Consider the following 22,866-nt stretch of genomic DNA (forward strand, 5'->3'; position numbering starts at 1 on the left):
ATGTAAATGGTTTCCTCCATGCGGCTAGTGGTCATCATCCTATGTGGATTTCTAATGTCCCTCTATTCCGATTTACAAGAATCCGTTAGAATTGTTCTTGTTTAGAGGATTTTGAGGAGGAAGCACTCATTCTTAGCCAGCATTTTGTAGAGAAGGGATACCTGCCAATGTCTATTAGATTAGCCTATGAAAAAAGCTTGTGCAACGCAGAGGGAACATCTTATCAATCCCTCGCATGATAAGTTTGAATCTTTCCTGCTTCCCCCTTATGTTGTTTACTCAAGCTTTCATGAAGCCACTTTACACTTTACGCTACAACTCTCATAAACTAAAAGGTACCCACTTGGGTATTTTAGTAATTATATGGCATCAAAATCCTGGGGAGTGGCCACATTGATTGCAGCTCATTTGCCAGTTACTTGCAAGGAGCATTTATCTGATGATCAGAGAATTTATAGGTTTATTTTGTCAAGGGTTACATGGGTAATATTTTGGTTACATTTACCAAAATCTATATGCGTAATACTGGGCCGGTGCAAGGATTTTTGGCTACACTGGCATTTTATCCCCCTCACTGCCCCCAAAAAATGCATCTTCACCTTTGTGTCCTTAACCTCCCATTTTAATTTCTTAGACTATTTTGTGTTGTTTATCCCGTCTTTCGAATGTCTTACCCACTTTTGTGTATCCTGTCCCCCTTTTGTGTCTTACACCCCATTTTGTGTATCTTACACCCATTGTAGGAAGCAGGAAGCTGCTTGTTGCTCTAAGTGAATAGATCCTCTACAGCGGTTCACGCAGCCATGTTAAACATGTAGTTAATGGGAGGTAACCAACCCGGGCCTAATAGGAGACAGGATATGCTTTTTTGTAAAATGTTGTGCATGAACACTTTACTGGAGGTGTTCCCTTTTAGGAGGTGACTGCAATGTTATCTTAGATGTTTCTCTAGATCAGTGGTTCCCAAACCAGTCCTCATGGCCCACCATGATGGCATACTATTTGCAAAAGAAGACAGCCCAAGGTATTGCAAATGGGGTATGTCCAGTCTTTTTTAGTAGCCACTTAGTCACAAACACTGGCCAAAGTTAGCATTCATAATTGTTTTTTTTTGCATTTTTAACACACAAATTAATATAAATGCTACATTTGGCCAGTGTTTGTGACTAAGTGCCTACTAAAAAAAGACCGGACATAGCCCATATTGAATACCCTGGGTTGTCTACTTTAAAAAAAAAATATGTCCATGTGAGGTGTGATTCAGAGATTTATGACAGATAACAGTGTTACAATGTCACTATTGATGCATTTTAAATATATATATATATATAGAAAGAGAATGTTAGCTTAACCCCTAAAGAAAAGCGAGCTATGAACCCCTAGGGGGACCAGTTAAGTGTGTGTCGGGGGCGACCAATATAGGGGGTAACCCTCACATAAGTGTATGTAGCGAAGAAAGGAATTGACCTAAAAGGTCAGAAGAGACAGGGCGCCCCCTGGTGGATAATAGTGAATACACATAAAATATAACTTTTAATAGTTTCTAATTGTAAAATATATAATTGAAAAGGGTGCAAAACAACAAAAAATGATAAATAAAAAATAGAGAGGTGAGATATTGCCTCCTTACTAGGGATACTAAACCTAAAGGTATCACCTAAATAGAAGCGATACAGTCTTGAAAGGAAAATGAATCCCTGTAATGTGCTTGTACAATAGCTTGGAATGATAGCAACTTGTATAAATGCTCCCTATTTGCTCTTAGATATATAGTATACCCCCAACAGGACCCTGGTTGAAAAACACTGGGGGTAAACCTTGCAATGTACAATGTAGCAAGATTGAATAGTATCTGAGGGAGAAAAATAAATAAATAAATAGCCCATCCGGAGGAGAGAGAGGGGAGTCTGTTATAAAGTTGCTAATATAGCTCAGCTGGATAGTGATTCCGAAGAGAAATGATACAAAGTTAATTGTTACTCTGTAATGGGTGAAATCTTAGTAGATAAGGTAGGTATGGTGAAGACGGATTGATCTATCCGAGTCCCCAACACAGGACACCCCTTAAGGACACATGACATGTGTGACATGTCATGATTCCCTTTTAATCAAGAAGTTTGCTCCTTAAGGGGTTAATGAAGCAGTTCATTAAGCTAACATTTTGTTTCAAATGTAAGCTTAATGAATACACTTACTTATAGCCCTAAAACTTGCAAAGAAAGGCTAAGAACATGTTAACAGTGGGTATTTCTAAACTATTTAGCATGGGTGTTTGTTGGTGGTTGTAGATGCGTAACAGATTTTGGGGTTCAAAGACAGAAAAAGTGTGTTTTTTAAAATATTTTCAACATATTTTATATATTTTTTTTATAGTTAATTATATGATATGATGTAAATAATGGTATCTTTAGAAAGACTATTTAATGTTGAGAAAAACTGTATATAATATGTGTGGGTACAGTAAATGAGTAAGAGGAAAATTACAGCTAAACACAAACACCACAGAAATTTAAAAACAGCCCTGGTCCTTAACAGTAAGAAAATTAAAAATGGTCTGGTCACTAAGGGGTTAATATTCAATTAAATGTAACTTTCAAAATGTTTACCTCCTGCTCTGAAAATGTAACTTTAATTCCATACAGGAGGCTTCTGAAGGGTCTAGCAATCTATTAATAGAGCAGGAAATAGGAAATTCTAAATTAAACAGAATTTGCAATAAAATAATTTTAATCTTTAGATGACTCTTTACAGGAAGTGTTTAGGAAGACTGTGTTAGCTACATTTAGGGAGGTGTGCCTAGGGCTGCATAAACAAAGTCATTTATACACCAAAACTGCTTCATTAAGCTAACATTGTGTTGGTGGCTTTAGTGTCCCTTCAACATGTTAACAGATTAGCAGATGTTTAAAAACAACTTTTCAGTACTGTTTTCTTCTACATATTTGGCCACAGCTAGCCAAACAGACATTTTGCCAGTGTTCATCCTTTGAAATCGATCTATAGCCAGTGTACAGTGAGTCACAGAAGCACTCAACATGTGTGTGGCAATTATGGTCAGAACATATAAGTTAGCAATTGTATTTTAAAAGTTGCATCAAATCTTTCCATTTGCACTGTGTTCTCTGCAAATCAGTGGACGGCATACCTGACATAAAAATCCGAACTCTTTAATAGAAGACACACAAAGACTAATCTCTAGCAAACAGTTTTAATTTGTGTTTCAATTAACTTTCATAAGCATTGGTTTACCTACATGACCACTGGAGGTCCTCAGCGTTCCACAATATAGTTAAGACTTATCTCTTCTTTGCCATAAAAGATATCCCAACTAACTGATGATCAGACTTCTCCTGAGATATTTTAAACTCTGTGGTTTCACTGTTCTCTGTATTGAATTACATTTTAAGGATTGCTAGAGTAGAAAGAAGAAACCCTGGGCTTCTTTTCTCATACAACATAAAAGAGAGCTGGTAATCAATGCGTCCTTGTCTTTATTCTGTACAGCCCGTCTTCCCCCATGGGTGGAGAATAGTTTACATGGATGGAAACCGCACTAAATGTTTGAATTACAATGTAACTTCATATCTAATATCAGCTGATACGTAAACCATGCTGTATAATGATATCCTTGCTACCTGGGTAGTATTTATAGTTAGACGTTTCCTTTCTGATTCATTTCCACATCTCAGCATGTTCTCCAAATTATTCTACCAAATTATTCTACCTGTGTCCATCCACACCGTCTGTTACGCTAATTGATGTAATTTGTGACAGGGGTATATTTCCCAAGGTAAATTATTAAGAAAACAAAACTTCACACAAAATGTTATAGTTTTATAAAATAACTGACTTAGGCAAAAATAATGAAGATTTAGTTACAATATATAATAATATTGCATAAACCTGCTACAACGCAATTGTACCTTATTTTAGAAAGGTCCTATTCTAGCAATCAGCATTACATTATAATGTATGTATGTTAAGGGAGTGCAGCACTCTTAGTTTATATATATATGTATTTATATAGGCACGCCAAGTTGTTAGGATTGTGTACCAATATATCTGCACAGAATATGGGCTGGACTTGCCTAGGTTCAGATGGGAGGAACCACAAAGGGTACTTAAAAGAAGAATTTAAGATCCTGTAGGACTTTCGGATCCAAATAGACAAACACATACTGGCCAACCAACCCAAAGTCATGGTGACAGACAAAAAACAGAAGACTTTAGTGGTGATGGATCGGAGAGTACCTAGTGACCATAACACCAAGCATGAAAAGGTGGACAAATACCAGAGGCTGAAAGCCGAGCTAGAATGGATGTGGAAAGTGAAGGCAGTAATAGTGCCAGTTGTGATAGGAACATTTAGGATAGTAACCCAAAATTTGGGAGAGAGGCTTCAGCAGAGTCCAAGTGGGATATCTGAGATCGCTGTCCAGAAGATTGGAGTTCTAGAAACAGCTATGATGTTATGGCACATGGAATGTTGGTTTAAGATCCCTCAGACTCACAGACCTCTGGTAGGGGACCCAAGAATTGGGAATGCCCCAATTTTTTTTTTATTAAATATTTATACACACCATGGAAATAATGATATATATGGATATCCAGCACCAAACTACATCATTCAAAATGGATATACATATATCTATCGACTGGATAGATTAATATCATATAATTAAGCATTTTGTCTAAGGACCATTGAATAAAGAACATTTATTTGTAAAATTAGAAAATAATTACATGAAAAAATAAATTTAGCTTCCCACATAATCGTTCTATTAATAATGTTTTAAAATGCCTTCATTAATATATTCATCTTGCTTATATAGCAAGGCTCATGGTTTGAAAAGTAGAGTTTCTTATATCCAAATACATGATGGATAAGGATTTTGAGGTCATTGTTGGAGGCTCTGTTAGCGAGACATGAAGGTCAGCTGATATGGGCGGCAGATCGAGCCATTATTACCCGGTTGAGGACTGATGTCAATATTTGAAGGGTCCATATTACATTTTAGGTTGAATTTCTGCAATATGGAAGATATGATCAGAAAGATCTCCATCTTTGCCAGACCTTCACCGGGGCAGATCCTCTTGCCTGAGTAGAAGAAATAAGAAAGAAATAATGGATTGAAAAATATATAGAATAAAATTAATACAACGAGACATTACTCAACACAGGACAGCCACTGTTTACAAGCTTCCACTTCAGCTGCATAGTAACTGCAGATATCACAATAAAGATCTGGCCATTAAATGTCAGTAACATAAATTAAACCAGCATTCCATGTGCCATAACACTTTTATTACATTGAAGTGGTTATGGTGCTTAAAGATTGCCTTTTGATGTTACCTGCAGAGAATGGGATAAAGGCTTCATTCTTTTTGAAACAACCGTTATCATCAAGGAAATGACCAGGGTCAAACTTTTCTGGGTTCCGAAAATATTTGGGATCTTTTAAAGCAGAGGAAAGCATAGGAAAAACCATGGTACCCTAAAATCAGATCGAGAAAACATAACATGGTTAGTGTTTGTGTCGTTATTTTCAAAATAACTCTGAATTAAACTATATTCACCAAATCCTCTTTATTTAACCAACTGACTGACAGTTTAGATTCTGTAAGTCTGTCCTTGGATAACAATCTGTTATCTCACGGCACAAAAAGAGATAAACTATGGGGAAAAAAGACGATTGATGGCTAGGGGACAGCCAGAGAATATTGATTTTATTCATAGCTCGAGCGAGAATTTGACCAATAAAGGGGAAAAAGGAAATACAGCAAAAAATTAAATCTATATTTATAAATTATATATTTACATTCTGCATATATTTAGCTGTACACTGATAGGCCCATTTTTATACCCTTTTTATTTTGTCTGAATGTTTCCCAGAATATTGTGTCATTTATGTCTTTTGTCTCTATTTTCTTAACTCTTCTGCTCACTTCTGCTCAGGAGGACTCAGTAGCAGTTTAAGGAAGTGCCGAGTTCCACCGGGCAGGGGCACGGCTCATTGGCTGAAAGTGATTAGCTGATGTTCTCAGACCAATCAGTTACTCCCCATTTTTAAAACTGGCTTGAAAAGAAACATAACTTTTTCAGGTCAGTTTTATGAATCTAGAGCCACTGATTGGCTGAGAGCATCAGCTGACCCCTCTCCGCCAATCAGCAGCTCCATTGCCCAGCGGTGCTCCATGCTTTCTGAGTCAGAGATTTAGAAGCCAGATGATTGGCGGTGGAGGCTCACTTTGGGGTTAAAACATTCAATAACAGTTTAACCCCTTAAGGTAAGAGTGCGTCCAGGGGTCTCTGGGCACCATAACAACTTCATTTAGATGAAGTTGTTATGGTGCTTAAACTGTCCCTTTAAGTTCTCTACTCAAATACTGCTAAAATAAACAAGGTCATTTTTATAGAATACCCATTTTAGACAATATAACAGTCAACCCTCTTATACCAGACAGATTATCATAATATGCCATATCATATCACCAACCTGTGGGATACTATGACCTCGGAATTTGGTAGTTCGGTTGACAGTGTGTGGAAGATTTAGGGGAACTATATCAGCAAATCTCTGTATCTCATGGAATACAGCATCTGTGTAGGGCATCTTGATACGGTCTTCAACAGAAGGACTTCGGCTCAAGCCGACCACCAGGTCAATCTCTTCCTGGATTTTCCCTGAAAACAGGAAATACTGCTTGACAAACAGAGGTGGATAAAGTGACTTTCTATGTAATTACATGAAAGATCAATATGATGAATCTAGGAGAACTCCTCCGTTTATTGGGAAATCGACAAGAATATTTTATTTTCTACTTTACTAAAACAAACATTACATTTAGTTTAAAGATCTATTGCATAGATAGCATATACATATAGAGAAATATAGGGACATTATGCAAATTAGAATTGTATTAGGAAATATATTTATTATTTGTATCGTTATTATTTGGGATATAAAATTAAAGTCATTAAGCAGCATTGCTTTTCTTGTAGTAATTCAGACTGTTGTGTAAATATTGTCATAAAATCGTGAATGTCACATGCAGTGGGTAGAGAAATATAAAAGGTTTCGTATCCATTCTGTTGCTGTTTATAAGAATCTTGCTTTTGTAATAGCAGACTGAAAGGATGCCATCAGAATGGAAACATGAGTATTTGTGGCCCTACGTCCCTCCGAGTGCCCAAAGCTATCCCTCTTTCCCTCAGCTCTCAATGGGTGTTATAATGTAACAGTGTGATTTTGAGCCATACAGATTCCAGTGATGCCCAGAAAAATACATTTACAATTTTTATACTTTATGTGGAGAAGCTAAATTAAGTCAAGGCAGAGAATCGCGTTTGTTGGTTGGGTGAATATTAGTAAATCATTGAAGCGAAAGATAAGTGTGAATTTATTTAGAGGATAAACTAAATCTGTAAATATAGCTGTATCTACACTGGGTGAGCATTCTAGAAGTGACGACTTACTTGAAATGTCTGGGTACTTCAGAAATATACGCAAACTATGTCTGAGAGTCATTGTTATGGTTTCTGTTCCACCAAAGAACAAATTTGAAATGGTAGCAAACAAATTTTCACGATTGAATTCCGTGTTAGGTTTGTCCTTTTCCTGCAAATGAAATTATGAAATAAGCTAAATCTCTTTTCTTTGATTACCAAACACAGCATGTATTGCATCACACATTTTCACAGGATCTCAACTCAAATGTGGCACTATCCAGTCCAAATCTCCAGCTAGTGTTTGGGCTCTCTATGCAACTTTCCAAGGGCTAGCTTCCAACGTTGTCCTTGATTTAATAAGCATTCCAAGCGTCTTAAAATAATCTTAGAAGAATTCCCAAGCGATTTCTCAACAAAAAAGACTTTAATGGTTACTTCTGCAGATAAATATATTTTAAATAGAGACACTTGTTGATAAATAGCTGCCATAACTTGCAGCTATAAACAACAGCCAGTAGATTGCAGTGGCTACAAATTGCCCTCTACTGAACAAAAATAAATAAAATGAAATAATTGTTTAGTACATATACCCTAAATGAAAATATGCATGCATTTCAATGTACATTCTTTTCACTGAAGTTATATCTAAAATCAGCTTGCAAAAGTGCAGATCTCTTGTCTGCAGCCTTTCAAAGCCCACACTTTCTGTGGCTTTCCAATCACAGGCTTCCCAAAGTAGCTCAATGAGAAGTTTTTGTAAGGCAGGTGCCCATGGCAATTGCTGCCTCTTGAGTTTAGCTCCACTGAGCTAACCAAACCAGGAAGTAATAGAACCGGATGTGTGATAGACAGGCAGGGCAGTGTAACAAGGTTTATTTGTAAAAATGCCAATTTATATGGAAATCTGCACTACTTTTTGTAAAGTGGACTGGTGTCCCTTTAAAGACAAAGTTGTAACCAGACTTTTTGTTTCAATAGAATGCATAGGGGTTTCGCTGTAATTAACTTATTTATTACAGACTAGAGATTGGTGTTAAGTTACTTATGAATGACTTTCAGCAGTGGCAGTGAATAACCCCCTAACTGTAGTGACAGCCACGGTAATTAGTGGCAGCTGGCTGCTAAAAAGAAGTGAACTAGTTGCTAAGTATCCCAAAGTTGGTAGCATTCTCTTACAAGTGATGGTGGGGGCAGAAGCTGGACTTTGGGAACTTTCTACAACTATGCAATAAATATTGAAGCAAGTATCGTTCAATGTTTTCCATTTTTCACATAATTTTCATTGTCGTAAAACATATATTTGTCTTTATCAGTCAACACATTTTCTGGGACATGCCTGCGCCATCTTTATCAAGTAACAATCAATAAAATCCCTGGGGTTGTTTTCATCCAGTGTTTCCTGATGTTCCTTCACTTTCTCCATCATGAAATCATGAAGCTTGGAAAACATTCTAAACATTTGCTGGTGGGACCCGGGGATCCGATAGAACAATTTGGGAAAGGTGTTAAGTAGCTGTGAGGACAAGATTAAATGCATTACAATCAACATAAAATTGGAACACAGATAGGCTACAATTGACTAATAATTAAACTTTAAGATAAAAGGACATTTCGCAAAGAGATCTCAAAGAGACCATCGGACGGGTGCAGTGCAGCGTTTTGCTACGAATACACACTAGCCTCCCAATGCTTACCTATGGGAAAGCATTGAATCGGCTGAAATCATTCAATTTAAATGTCACTAAAGCCTTTTTCACATCTATTTTTGCTGTCGATCCAAAAGAAACAAACTAGGAAAACAATTCTTCTGACCCCAGAATGGCAGTCAAGTTTAATCTTGGATCAAGAAGCTACTACCCCACAATTTTAAAATTATATCCTTAAATATTCTGTTTTTGCAAGTATGCATCCAGTTGCTGTTTAAACATTTGTACGGACTCTGATAAAACCACTTCTTCAGTCAGAGGTGTCCACATCCTTATTCTTCTTACTGTAAAAAATATTTCCTTTGCTTTAGACTAAATCTCCTTTCTTCCAGTCTAAACATGTGACCTCATGTCCATATTGGTTGAAAGTATATAATAGTGATACATTGTAATGTAACAGGTCATTTGGTTTTCCAATTATTTAAATGTTTTGCCTCCTGCTGTATATGAATGCTATAAACGTCAAAGAAGCAATTTAGTGAACTAGCCATCAGCATAAGATGTATGTGCCCAAACATAGAACCCTGACTGAGACTGCTGACATGAGGACATATTTTTATCTAAAATTATATTTATCATATTATTCACATAATTTCAGTTTATGATGCCTTAAAGGACCACTACAGGCACCCAGACCACTTCAGCTCAATAAAGTGGTGTGGGTGCCAGGTCCATCCAGTGTTAACCCTGCAACTGTAAACATAGCAGTTTCTCTGAAACGGCTATGTTTACAATAGGGTTAATCGAGCCTCTAGTGGCTGTCTCATTGACAGCCGCTAGAGGCGCTTCCGCGCTTCTCACTGTGAAAATCACAGTAAGAAGTCGCTTACGTCCATAGGAAAGCATTGAGAAATGCTTTTCTATGGACTGTTTGAATGCGCGCGTGACTGCTGCCACGCATGTGCATTCAAAGCTGACGTCGGGAGAGGGAGGATAGTTCCCCAGCGCCGAGGGAGCCCGGTGCTAGAGAAAGGTAAGTGTTTACCCAGCCGTGCGGGATGGGGACGATGAGGGTGGGGGGGGACCTAAATACCCTATAGTGCCAGGAAAATGAGTTTGTTTTCCTGGCACTAGAGTGGTCCTTTAATCTTCATGATCATTTTTAATTCTTCGTTCACATTATAATTTACCAGCCCCATATGCGAGTTCAGAATTTCTAAGATTTTTGTCATCATTCTGAGGAGTTTCAAAAACTTCTGATCTTCGTATTCAAAACGCTGCCCAAACACAACCGAGCAGATTACGTTGCCAACTGCCAAACTAAGGAGATTCGAAGGGTCAAACGGCGAACCTAGGAATGTGCAGTAATATTATTATCTGTATGGAAGAATTTAACAGGTTTTCTCATTATAGAGAAATAAGCCGCTATATTGATGGTCTCTAAGTGGTCTCAAGATTAAAGTGCACAGCAAGAAAATTTGGTTGGGCCAAACTATTTTTTTTCCAAAAACCAAAAAAAAATGTGGGCTTCTCGAATTCAGAAACAAACTAAAAGGAGGTAAAATACATCTTTGCCAGTGTAGCCAAGAATCCTTGCCCCGGCCCTTGGACATTACCATTTTGCTTTTTGAATTCCTCTCCTAGAAAGTGAGCTTCCTCCTGAATCCTCTCCTCTATGCTTTTCTTTCCCATGCCAAAATTCCTCAGAGTACTAATAGAGAAACGTCGCAGTTGTTTCCATTTTTCCCCGTTACTGAGTAAGACTCCTGTGGAGATACATTCAATGATACCGTTATAACAAGTAATATATGCAGACAAATGCTACTAATAAAAAGTCTGACAATTAATATATATCTAAACACAGCTCTTGCTTACGTGAATAAATACAGTTTTAGGTCACATGAATAAATATAAATACCTTCAGCTATTCTGGGTGCGGTGTTTGTGTAAAGTGATTGTTTGGTGTTAAATGTTTTGTGTGCTCTCCTGTCCTGCTGCTTCTCTCAATCAACTAGGTGGATTTGGCTGTGAAGTCTGTACAGCTCCATCTGGTTGCAGGGATTCTGAAATACCTATATGCACTACCTTAATTTGCATATGTGTGTAGATTTGCATATTATGGATTTTGCAGGCAGGAGAGATATTTTGTGTTATTTGTGTGAAATGTCTTCACCCCACTTTGATAAAAAAAAATTTATTATGTTATTATATGTTCATGTGTGTTTTCTGATATGATTTGGTTGTTTGCATTATATTGAGCTTGTCACATCAAGTTTAATGGTATGTACATATGGGCTAGTCCTGGGTTAGTGTCAGGAAAACAAAGCGGTAAAAACCCCTTCAGCAGCTTACCTGATGGTGACCTCTCCTCCCCGTCCGACGAGCTGCATGCGCATGCGCATTTCTCAATGCTTTCCTATGGACTCTCTGTGCGAAGTAGGCATAATATGCCTCCAGCGTCACAGATGCACCTCTAGTGGCTGTCTGGAAGACAGCCACTAGAGGCTGGCTTAACTCCAAATGTAAACATAGAAGTTTCTCTGAAACTGCTATGTTTGCATCTGAAGGGTTAAAACCTGAGGGACCTGGCACCCAGACCACCTCATTGAGCTGAAGTGGTCTGGGTGACTATAGTGTCCCTTTAAAATAAAGCTGAGTGTGTTTGACTGGAGGAACTCAGTCGGAGTACAGGAGCTCTGTCACATTATGCACTTAATTCTTATTTACACAACATAAAACCTGAAAATACAGACACACATGAACAAATGTCTCTGATACACACACATATCCTCAAATATTTTCTTTTATCTTATTTCCTGTCATCTCAGAATAAATTTGAACCATTGAACCAAAGTTGAAAATGAAAAAAGGTAACAAACAAGATTTTTTGAAAAAAAAATGTTACCGTTGTTTTTGAACACAAGTTCCAGGGCAGGAAATTTTGCACGGTAACTGAACACATCTGCATTGTCTATAAGTGCCTCTTTGATGGTATCATATCCAAACAGGACAACAGCTGGCGTGGTCCCCAAATGTACAGTGAACACAGTTCCGTGAGTCTTGGCGAGCTATCAAACCATAAACATAATTTCAAAATAAGACAGGTTTAAAGAAACTATGTGAAAACGACACATAACATGCTGTTTATATCTTATTTCATATTCAAAGAAACAATCAATTGCATTTTTAACTATTTAGTAGAAATATCCTAAATAAAACACACATGTAATTTTTTTCTGTTAATGTTTAATTTAAGTTTGTGCTTCAATGTTTCCAATGTTTAAGTTACATGGGTTGCAGTGATCAAATAATCCTTAGTGGATTTTAAGCACATTAACCCCTTAAAGACGCATGAAGGACCCAACATGTCATGCTGGGGAAACACTTAACAGATTGCCTCTCTATTGATCGCTGACTACAGTGATCAATTGGCAGGGACTACATTTTACTATTATCTGAAATCTTTATAATCCCCTGAGGGTTAAGTTTATTTTTTTACCCTCAGGGTATTTTATTAATCAATTTAAATATTTTAGAATTATATATTTAGCTAGCTGGGGGGGGGGTGGACGTTAGTGGAAAATTGGGAAACTTCGTGTTAGGCTAACTAGGGGTTAACGTTAAAAAAACAGTTTTTTAAAAAAAAGCTTTAAAAGGTTAAAAAAATGTTTTTAAAAAAGTAAACCCCCCCCCCCCTTACCCAGTCCTAGTAAAAATTAACCCCTTCCCTTCCAGTTAATCACTGCCTACAGTGATCAAAATACAGATCACGGTATTATACTGTGATCTGATTTTTTTTTTAACCCCTGAGGGTTCACTTATTTTATTTCTAACCATCAGGGGTTCAATTTATTTCAATAAAAAAAGTTTATAAAAACATTTTTGTGTTAAAAAAATGTTTCAAGAAAGTTTAAAAAAGTAAAAGAAAATTAAAACAAAGCAAACAAAAAGTTTAAAAACAAGTTTTAAAAAGTGAAAAAATACATTAAAAATGCTCCTTACCACTACACCTGGAACAAACAAGCGAAAAAATGATCCCACGCTAAGGTTCAAAATATACCTTTTGAAATCCCCTGGGGAGTCCATGGACTCATTGTTTTTAACTTTTAATGTAGCTTAAAACTCATTTTTAAGATTAAGAGAAATAACACTTGTTTGAAAGAAACATAGCAATTCATCACATCTATTGAAAAAAATTGTTCTTGAATACTTCTTGTTCTTGAAGTTCTTGAAATGTGTCCATATTTTACGCAAACCTGAGATCTGTACATAGATTGTGGACATAGTCTTCATTCAGTGAACCCTCAATCAAAGTGAATCTCAAATTTAAGGATCAAGTAGCTGCAAGCACCGCTGAGTTAAAGAATTGTTACAGTTCAGCTGTGTTAACTTTGAATTCGAAATTCAATTTTGAATTTGAACTTTTAGTGATTAACGTTAGTGATTTGCTGCTTGCTAAACATTTCCATACTGCGAGTTTGCCAACAAGCAGATAGTGTGATGGTGCAAAGAATCTGAGAGATAAGGTATAATAAAGCAATAATGAGCAATTTATGGCTGTAATCACCTGCGTGAAATGCTCGGGTAGTTCTTCTAAATTTAGCTGTAGGAGGTTCCCAATGAGAGGAAGAGAGATCGGTCCAGGGGGCATCCCATTTTTCTTACTGTTTCTTATCCAGGTAACCAGATAAATAAGGCAGGAGGTACAGAAAACCAGAAACAGTGTTACCCCTACTCCAAAATCCATGTTTAATGATGAGACGGAGTCAGAGAAGCTAAGAGAAAATTATACAGAACATATGGTTTATATACTATTTTCCATTTAAGTATTTGATTTAATTAACTCATTTGGTTCTATAAGAGTTTAACTTAAATGTCCCTATTTAAACATGTCACTGTCATTAGTACACTGTGACCCTGGGAGGGACTGACCATTAAACATGTCACTGTCATTAGTACACTGTGACCCTGGGAGGGACTGACCATTAAACATGTCACTGTCATTAGTACACTGTGACTCTGAGAGGGACTGACCATTAAACATGTCACTGTCATTAGTACACTGTGATCCTGGGAGGGACTGACCATTAAACATGTCACTGTCATTAGTACACTGTGACCCTGGGAGGGACTGACCATTAAACATGTCACTGTCATTAGTACACTGTGACCCTGGGAGGGACCGACCATTAAACATGTCACTGTCATTAGTACACTGTGACCCTGGGAGGGACTGACCATTAAACATGTCACTGTCATTAGTACACTATGACCCTGGGAGGGACTGACCATTAAACATGTCACTGTCATTAGTACACTGTGACCCTGGGAGGGACTGACCATTAAACATGTCACTGTCATTAGTACACTGTGACCCTGGGAGGAACTGACCATTAGACATGTCACTGTCATAAGTACACTGTGACCCTGGGAGGGACTGACCATTAAACATGTCTCTGTCATTAGTACACTGTGACCCTGGGAGGGACTGACCATTAAACATGTCACTGTCATTAGTACACTGTGACCCTGGGAGGGACTGACCATTAAACATGTCACTGTCATTAGTATGCTGTGACCCTAGGAGGGACTGACCATTAAACATGTCACTGTCATTAGTACACTGTGACCCTGGGAGGGACTGACCATTAAACATGTTACTGTCATTAGTACACTGTGACCCTGGGAGGGACTGACCATTAAACATGTCACTGTCATTAGTACACTGTGACCCTGGGAGGGACTGACCATTAAACATGTCACTGTCATTAGTACACTGTGACCCTGGGAGGGACTGACCATTAAACGTGTCACTGTCATTAGTACACTGTGACCCTGGGAGGGACCGACCATTAAGCGTGTCACTGTCATTAGTACACTGTGACCCTGGGAGGGACTGACCATTAGACATGTCACTGTCATAAGTACACTGTGACCCTGGGAGGGACTGACCATTAAACATGTCTCTGTCATTAGTACACTGTGACCCTGGGAGGGACTGACCATTAAACATGTCACTGTCATTAGTACACTGTGACTCTAGGATGAACCGACCATTAAACATGTCACTGTCATTAGTACACTGTGATCCTGCGAGGGACTGACCCTGTGATGGACCACCTGGCACCCCAACTGGGTACCTCCGTCAGTCAATGCTCCTAGTGCTCACTGAGGACTCCAAGCACTCACCTGACACCATCAATACCGCAGTCCCCACGTCCAGCGTTACAGCTTGGCCTGGAACTCGCCGTCCTCCACCCACCCTGGACCCAAGACCAGGATCCAGCTTCCAATGGGAGAACCTCTCCTACTCCAGAGAGCTTAACAGGAACAGCTCTTAAAAGAGCTAATGATTATGATCCCAGAGGGAGTATAGTCTTTCCCCCCCCACACATGAGATGAGACTCTATGTTGAGGGCAAACCAGGAACTGAATTTTAATGGAGGCACACTGGCCTTTTATGCAAGTTTCCCAACAAGGGTGACACCCAGGTGGACGTTGTTGGGCACATTGATACACAGTTAATAAACCAATAAAAACAGAGTTTTACATTGAGACACTCCAATACAGTATACACAATCCCTCCTCTCTGCCTGGGAGATAATTAGGGCAGATAATGCATTAACTTAATTATCCCCAGACAGAAAAAACACATGGTTTTATAAAGTCTCATAAGCAGGACCGGCGCGTCCATAAGCCTTAGGGCGCACCGGCTCTGGGGGCGCAAAATTCCAGTGACCGGCAGGAGGGAAGTGCTCCCTCCTGCCAGGCCACCTTCTTGATCCCTGGTGCGGCGTGCAGCTGAATTGGATTCCGAGGTGGCGAGGGAGCTCTGATCTCTCTGATCTGCTCCCTCGCAGGCTGTTTTCTGATGCCGCGGGAGCCGGAATATGACGTCATCAGAAAACAGCCTGCGAGGGAGCAGATCAGAGAGATCAGAGCTCCCTCTTCACCTCGGAATCCAATTCAGCTGCACGCCTCCCAGCAGCCCCACTGGACCACCAATGAGAGACCCACGCCAGCTCTCCAGGTAGGGAGGCTGGGTGGGAAATTTACATTTAATTTAGATTATTAATTACTGTGAGTGTGTGTGCATGTGAGTGTGTCTGTCAGTGTGTGTGTGTGTGTGTGTGTTTGTGTGTGTGTGTGTGTGTCTGTCAGTGTGTGTGTGAGTGAGTGTGTCTGTCAATGTGTGTGTGTGAGTGTGTGTGTCTGTCAGTGTGTGTGTGCATGTGAGTATGTGTGGGCATGTGAGTGTGTGTGTGTGTGTCTGTCAGTGTGTGTTTGTCAATGAGTCTGTCAGTATTTGTGTGTCTGTCAGTGTGCGTGTGAGTGTCTGTCAATGAATGAGTGTGTCAGATAAGTGAGTCTGGATGTCAGAGACGTCTGTGTGTTTGTCATTGAGTGTGTGTGACTGTCAGTGTTTATACACCCCTGACTGTAGCGTGGCCAAGCGGAGTGTACCGTGGTACAGGAACTTCTGTTTCCTGTACCTGGCAGGACTGACAGGAAAAGCTCACTGTACCGGGATTCGCTCCACTCAGCCACACTACAAGAAAGGTAGGAGGCACATCAGGAAGGGGAGGGGACCACTATGGGGGTGGGTGGCACACCAAGGGACAGGGAGAGGAGGGCAGAGATACCCTAAGGTACAGGAAAAGGAGGGAGGGGGGAGAGGAACACTAAGCGACAGGGAACAGAGCGGGGAGGGGAGAGGAACACTAAGGGACAGGGAAAGGAGGAGAGAGGGGAGAGGAACAGTAAGGGTCAAAGAAGGGAGGGGACCATTAAGGGACAGGGAGAGGGGCTGGATGTGAAAGAAACACACAGCGGGGCTTGAGAAGGAAAGACACACACACACAAAGGAGCTGGGAAGAGTAAAAGACACAAAGGGGCTGGGAGAAAATGAGTCACACAAAGGGGCTGGGAGGAGTAAGACACACAAAATGTGGGAGGATGTAAGAGTCATACAAAGAGGAGAAATAGGAGACACACAAAGGCAAAAATAGGAGATAAAATACACTAAAGGGAGTCAGATATTTAAAGACGGGATAAGAAACACAAAAGGGAGGAAAAGAGGCACACAGGTGAAGATGTTTTTGGCGGGTGGAAAAATGCATCTTCGCCTATGTACCCAAAATTCTTTGCACCGGCCCTGCTCATAAGTAACACAACATATCCCCTGATAGCCCTGATCTGTGTGAACAACATATCCAAAAATCATCTCGATCAGAGCAGGGGTTCAGGAAATTTCTGGAAGTCTCTTTTTGACCCTTGGAGGGACCAATTTAAATAATTTATACAAAAAGGAAACAACTTTACTAGTTTTCAGATTTATGTGATTATCTCCCAGAGGCAGAGCTGAGATGCAGTGTGGACACCCACTAGTGGCTGCATAAGCGGTAAGTAACTGCTTTATTTTAAGGCAGAGTATAAACAATGGGCTCAGTACACTGAATGACACTATAGTGTTATTAATTAATGTATTTATTAGAGTGTTCCATGCAGGGGATTATTAATTAATGTATTTATTAGAGTGTTCCATGCAGGGGATTATTAATGAATGTATTTATTAGAGTGTTCCATGCAGGGGATTATTAATTAATGTATTTATTAGAGTGTTCCATGCAGGGGATCAGTTTTAATAGTCTGTTTGTGACACTTCTGAAGTGAAATTGTATAGCATTATCAAACACTAAAAATTAGCCCAAAATATCAAATTATTTACAAAGTATCAGCTGTAACCCAGCTGTCAGAATCCGTGTCAGTGGGTTTCAGTGAAGAGCTTGGAATGAAACATTTGCCAAGTTCACCTAATGCGTTTTGTAAATTATGGTTTCCATGAATGTTGTTCAAGTAGAGCTTTTGCCTAGAAATGATCTAAACCAAAAATCCCTCTAGTTTAGCTTTGATTTAGATTAGTTTACAGTTCTCTTATTTAAGTTTAAAATCTGATTGAAAACCCAATATACTTACTGCAATAACTGACAATGTTTGGGGAAAGATGGTGGATTTTGGCAGATATTTTTAACTAAATAGTTGCTATGTGAAAGATAACGATTCAGTTGGATAGTTTTACATGCCAGAGCAGTCAGCGGCCTGGCATATAATTTGCGGGTAGCCTTGATTTTCATTACATTCCTCCGCTTTTATAAATAATGTATTTCAGTACATTGCTACCAAACACTTTTTAAACACACTGATCTCATAATTAACAGTAACATTATTTTTTTATTTGACCGTTATTACATTTGTGAACACGTGTAATTTCAAGATGGCCACTTACATGCTCATAAAATGTCAGTTCTTCACGTGATAATTATAGCTAATCTTACGTTCATTGCTTAGAAGGAAATTCTAATATTATTTTTCTTAATCTTTTATAATTTTTTTCTTTAAAGATGAAATTTCACTTCCAAGTAATTTTAATGTTCTATTTGCTTATCCCTATATTTAACATATATATATATATATGGGAGGTTTGAGGAATAACATTAAATGTAGAATTCCACACCTCTTTATCCTGAAACTGGGTGCCTCCATCTTAGCTCCCTGTCAATCATTGTTATAAGCTCCGCCCTTTACACCTGGCAGTCAGTATAGAGAGAGCCGCCTCCAACTTAGCTCCCTGTAAATCATTGTTATAAGCTCCGCCCTTTACTCCTGGCAGTCAGTATAGAGAGAGGCCCCTCCATCTTAGCTCCATGTCAATCATTGTTATAAGCTCCGCCCTTTACACCTGGCAGTGAGCATAGAGAGAGCCACCTCCATCTTAGCTCCCTGTCAATCATTGTTATAAGCTCCGCCCTTTACACATGGCAGTCAGTATAGAGAGAGCCACCTCCATCTTAGCTCCCTGTCAATCATTGTTATAAGCTCCGCCCTTTACACCTGGCAGTCAGTATTGAGAGAGCCACCTCCATCTTAGCTCCCTGTCAATCATTGTTATAAGCTCCGTCCTTTACACCTGGCAGTCAGTATACAGAGAGCCGCCTCCATCTTAGCTCCCTGTCAATCATTGTTATAAGCTCTGCCCTTTACACCTGGCAGTCAGTATAGAGAGAGCCACCTCCATCTTAGTTCCCTGTCAATCATTGTTATAAGCTCCGCCCTTTACACCTGGCAGTCAGTATAGAGAGAGCCGCCTCCAACTTAGCTCCCTGTCAATCATTGTTATAAGCTCCGCCCTTTACTCCTGGCAGTCAGTATAGAGAGAGCCCCCTCCATCTTAGCTCCATGTCAATCATTGTTATAAGCTCCGCCCTTTACACCTGGCAGTCAGTATAGAGAGAGCCGCCTCCATCTTAGCTCCCTGTCAATCATTGTTATAAGCTCCGCCCTTTACTCCTGGCAGTCAGTATAGAGAGAGCCGCCTCCATCTTAGCTCCCTGTCAATCATTGTTATAAGCTCCGCCCTTTACACCTGGCAGTCAGTATGGAGAGAGCCGCCTCCATCTTAGCTCCCTGTCAATCATTGTTATAAGCTCCGCCCTTTACACCTGGCAGTCAGTATAGAGAGAGCCGCCTCCATCTTAGCTCCCTGTCAATCATTGTTATAAGCTCCGCCCTTTACACCTGGCAGTCAGTATAGAGAGAGCCACTTCCATCTTAGCTCCCTGACAATCAATGTTATAAGCTCTGCCCTTTACACCTGGCAGTCAGTATAGAGAGAGCCACCTCCATCTTAGTTCCCTGTCAATCATTGTTATAAGCTCCGCCCTATACACCTGGCAGTCAGTATGGAGAGAGCGCCTCCATCTTAGCTCCCTGTCAATCATTCTTATAAGCTCTGCCCTTTACACCTGGCAGTCAGCATAGAGAGAGCCGCCTCCATCTTAGCTCCCTGTCAATCATTGTTATAAGCTCCGCCCTTTACACCTGGCAGTCAGCATAGAGAGAGCCGCCTCCATCTTAGCTCCCTGTCAATCATTGTTATAAGCTCCGCCCTTTACACCTGGCAATCAGTATAGAGAGAGCCACCTTCATCTTAGCTCCCTGTCAATCATTGTTATAAGCTCCGCCCTTTACACCTGGCAGTCAGTATAGAGAGAGCTGCCTCCATATTAGCTCCCTGTCAATCATTGTTATAAGCTCTGCCCTTTACACCTGGCAGTCAGTATAGAGAGAGCCACCTCCATCTTAGCTCCCTGTCAATCATTGTTATAAGCCCCACCCTTTACACTTGGCAGTCAGTATAGAGAGAGCCACCTCCATCTTAGCTCCCTGTCAATCATTGTTATAAGCTCCGCCCTTTACACCTGGCAGTCAGTATAGAGAGAGCCACTTCCATCTTAGCTCCCTGACAATCAATGTTATAAGCTCTGCCCTTTACACCTGGCAGTCAGTATAGAGAGAGCCGCCTTCATCTTAGCTCCCTGTCAATCATTGTTATAAGCTCCGCCCTATACACCTGGCAGTCAGTATGGCGAGAGCGCCTCCATCTTAGCTCCCTGTCAATCATTCTTATAAGCTCTGCCCTTTACACCTGGCAGTCAGTATAGAGAGAGCCACCTCCATCTTAGTTCCCTGTCAATCATTGTTATAAGCTCCGCCCTTTACACCTGGCAGTCAGTATAGAGAGAGCCGCCTCCAACTTAGCTCCCTGTCAATCATTGTTATAAGCTCCGCCCTTTACTCCTGGCAGTCAGTATAGAGAGAGCCCCCTCCATCTTAGCTCCATGTCAATCATTGTTATAAGCTCCGCCCTTTACACCTGGCAGTCAGTATAGAGAGAGCCGCCTCCATCTTAGCTCGCTGTCAATCATTGTTATAAGCTCCGCCCTTTACACCTGGCAGTCAGCATAGAGAGAGCCGCCTCCATCTTAGCTCCCTGTCAATCATTGTTATAAGCTCCGCCCTTTACACCTGGCAATCAGTATAGAGAGAGCCACCTTCATCTTAGCTCCCTGTCAATCATTGTTATAAGCTCCGCCCTTTACACCTGGCAGTCAGTATAGAGAGTGCTGCCTCCATATTAGCTCCCTGTCAATCATTGTTATAAGCTCCGCCCTTTACACCTGGCAGTCAGTATAGAGAGAGCCACCTCCATCTTAGCTCCCTGTCAATCATTGTTATAAGCCCCGCCCTTTACACTTGGCAGTCAGTATAGAGAGAGCCGCCTCCATCTTAGCTCCCTGTCAATCATTGTTATAAGCTCCGCCCTTTACACCTGGCAGTCAGCATAGAGAGAGAATACAGAGAGGAGAAGAAATTGAACAATGTGTCTATTTCTCCTTTTCATTTGCATTGTGTGCCCTGGCTGTGCCTTGTTTGAACTTAGTTATGCTGTCACTTTGTAAATCTTTGTAACAATATAGAAGAGAGGTCCAGGCACTCCAAGGTACAAACCAGCCAATTTTATTGAACCCGATCCATCAGTAAAATTGCCTAGTTTGTACGTTGGAGTGCTGTGGACCTTTCTTCTATTTTGTTACTCAGCATTTGGTCTCTGGTACTGAGACTGTCCGAGTTGCACCCAGCTACATACTACTTAAAGGGACAGAGTGCAGTTCCACACCCTACCATAACTACTCTGTAAATCTTTAACATAAGTTTAAACAAAACCAGAGCATCGCATGAAAAAAAGATTACCGCAAGTTTAAGGTGATTTTCAATTTGTTTTTTCAATGGCAGATATTCCAGAGAAGTGACAGTTGCAAATATTATCTTAATGTGAATTGTTTATTGTTAATTAAATGTTTAAATGTTAATTAATTTGTTAATAGTTTGGAATTTATGTCTGTTAGAGAAACATTGTTGCAGCATGAAACCTGTATTTCTCTGTAGAAGCTTTGTTCCTGTATACAGACAGGATTTTATTTACTATCAGTGAGACATGCAAGTTTTGTAACTTTCTTTATTGTTGTTTTACCTTGTTCAATGAAAGTCAACTGTCGGCTCAACACATCTCACCGTTTAGTAAATAAAGCCCTCAGATTTCCTGTATCTGAGGGAGTTCAGCCAGAGAGGGACACACACTGGTTACATAAATAAAATATCACATGGTCTCTTTTTATTTTACATTGCTCAGCATGGTTATACATGATTATATCCTGCTATAATGGCTGTGTTTTACTCATTTATTTTGAAATGTAGGTAACAGCCATAGTTTAAGTAAACATTGTGAAATCTCTTTTTTCTTTCTGCATTTCCTTTTCATCTCCCCCTCTTCTTTCTCAATTCTCGTCACTCTTTAGAGAAACTAGCACCGTAACTAGGGGTTTATTCAGTCAAACATGCAATTCTCTGTATTTTGTGATTTAGTAAATATGTCCCCGTTTCTCTCCATTCTACCCCCTCCTGCCCCCCTTCCCTTCCGTACCTTCACTGCAGTTTCCTGTTTTCACCGACCATTGATATTACATTTCAGGTCCGCCCCAGGGTGGCCTTTGACAATTGTGGGAAAGGGTTTAACTAGAAATAACCTTTTCTGTCACTTTATTCCCAAACACAGGAACTGAGCAGCCTGTCAGCGATGGCTCACGTGGACGACTGATAAAGAAAGTCATTGATTCTCTGCGAAATACGATCCACCTCTCCTGATTCTACCTGGATAATCTGCCAATTGTAGCTATTCGCCAAAGCGAAGGGTGTGGAAAATAAACTTCAGATTTGCAAAATTCAGACAAAACGGGCAAAGCAAAAAAAAAGCTGAGGAATAAAATTCTCAGTTTACTGAATACTCCCCGTCTGAGTATCGGACTGATCTGTAAACACTTTTTATAGCCCGAAACTGTCACACTAGACTAATGGATACAAAGATCTGGTATT

General features: G+C 39.9%; 1 protein-coding gene across 1 annotated transcript; it reads right to left on the minus strand.

Annotated features, from left to right (window-relative positions):
* Positions 1–4,805: 4,805 nt before the first annotated feature.
* Positions 4,806–22,657, minus strand: LOC134572308 (cytochrome P450 2G1-like). Its single transcript, XM_063431192.1, has 10 exons — positions 22,418–22,657; positions 13,664–13,871; positions 12,002–12,164; positions 10,713–10,862; positions 10,287–10,447; positions 8,787–8,963; positions 7,478–7,619; positions 6,498–6,685; positions 5,354–5,495; positions 4,806–5,098 (listed from the first exon to the last, which is right to left on the minus strand). Exons 2-10 carry the CDS (start codon positions 13,841–13,843, stop codon positions 4,917–4,919), a joined length of 1,485 nt encoding a protein of 494 aa, XP_063287262.1. The 5' UTR covers positions 13,844–13,871; positions 22,418–22,657; the 3' UTR covers positions 4,806–4,916.
* Positions 22,658–22,866: the final 209 nt, after the last annotated feature.

Source organism: Pelobates fuscus, chromosome 9 (assembly GCF_036172605.1).
Source record: "Pelobates fuscus isolate aPelFus1 chromosome 9, aPelFus1.pri, whole genome shotgun sequence".
Classification (NCBI taxonomy): domain Eukaryota; kingdom Metazoa; phylum Chordata; class Amphibia; order Anura; family Pelobatidae; genus Pelobates; species Pelobates fuscus.

Coding starts and splice junctions, on each gene's coding strand:
- LOC134572308 (XM_063431192.1), bottom strand. CDS start 13,843: ATGGATTTTGGAGTAGGGGTAACACTGTTTCTGGTTTTCTGTACCTCC. Junction 10,863..12,001: donor ACTTGTGTTCAAAAACAACG/GTAACATTTTTT, acceptor GTATCTCCACAG/GAGTCTTACTCAGTAACGGG. Junction 7,620..8,786: donor ACTTGATAAAGATGGCGCAG/GCATGTCCCAGA, acceptor TTTCATTTGCAG/GAAAAGGACAAACCTAACAC.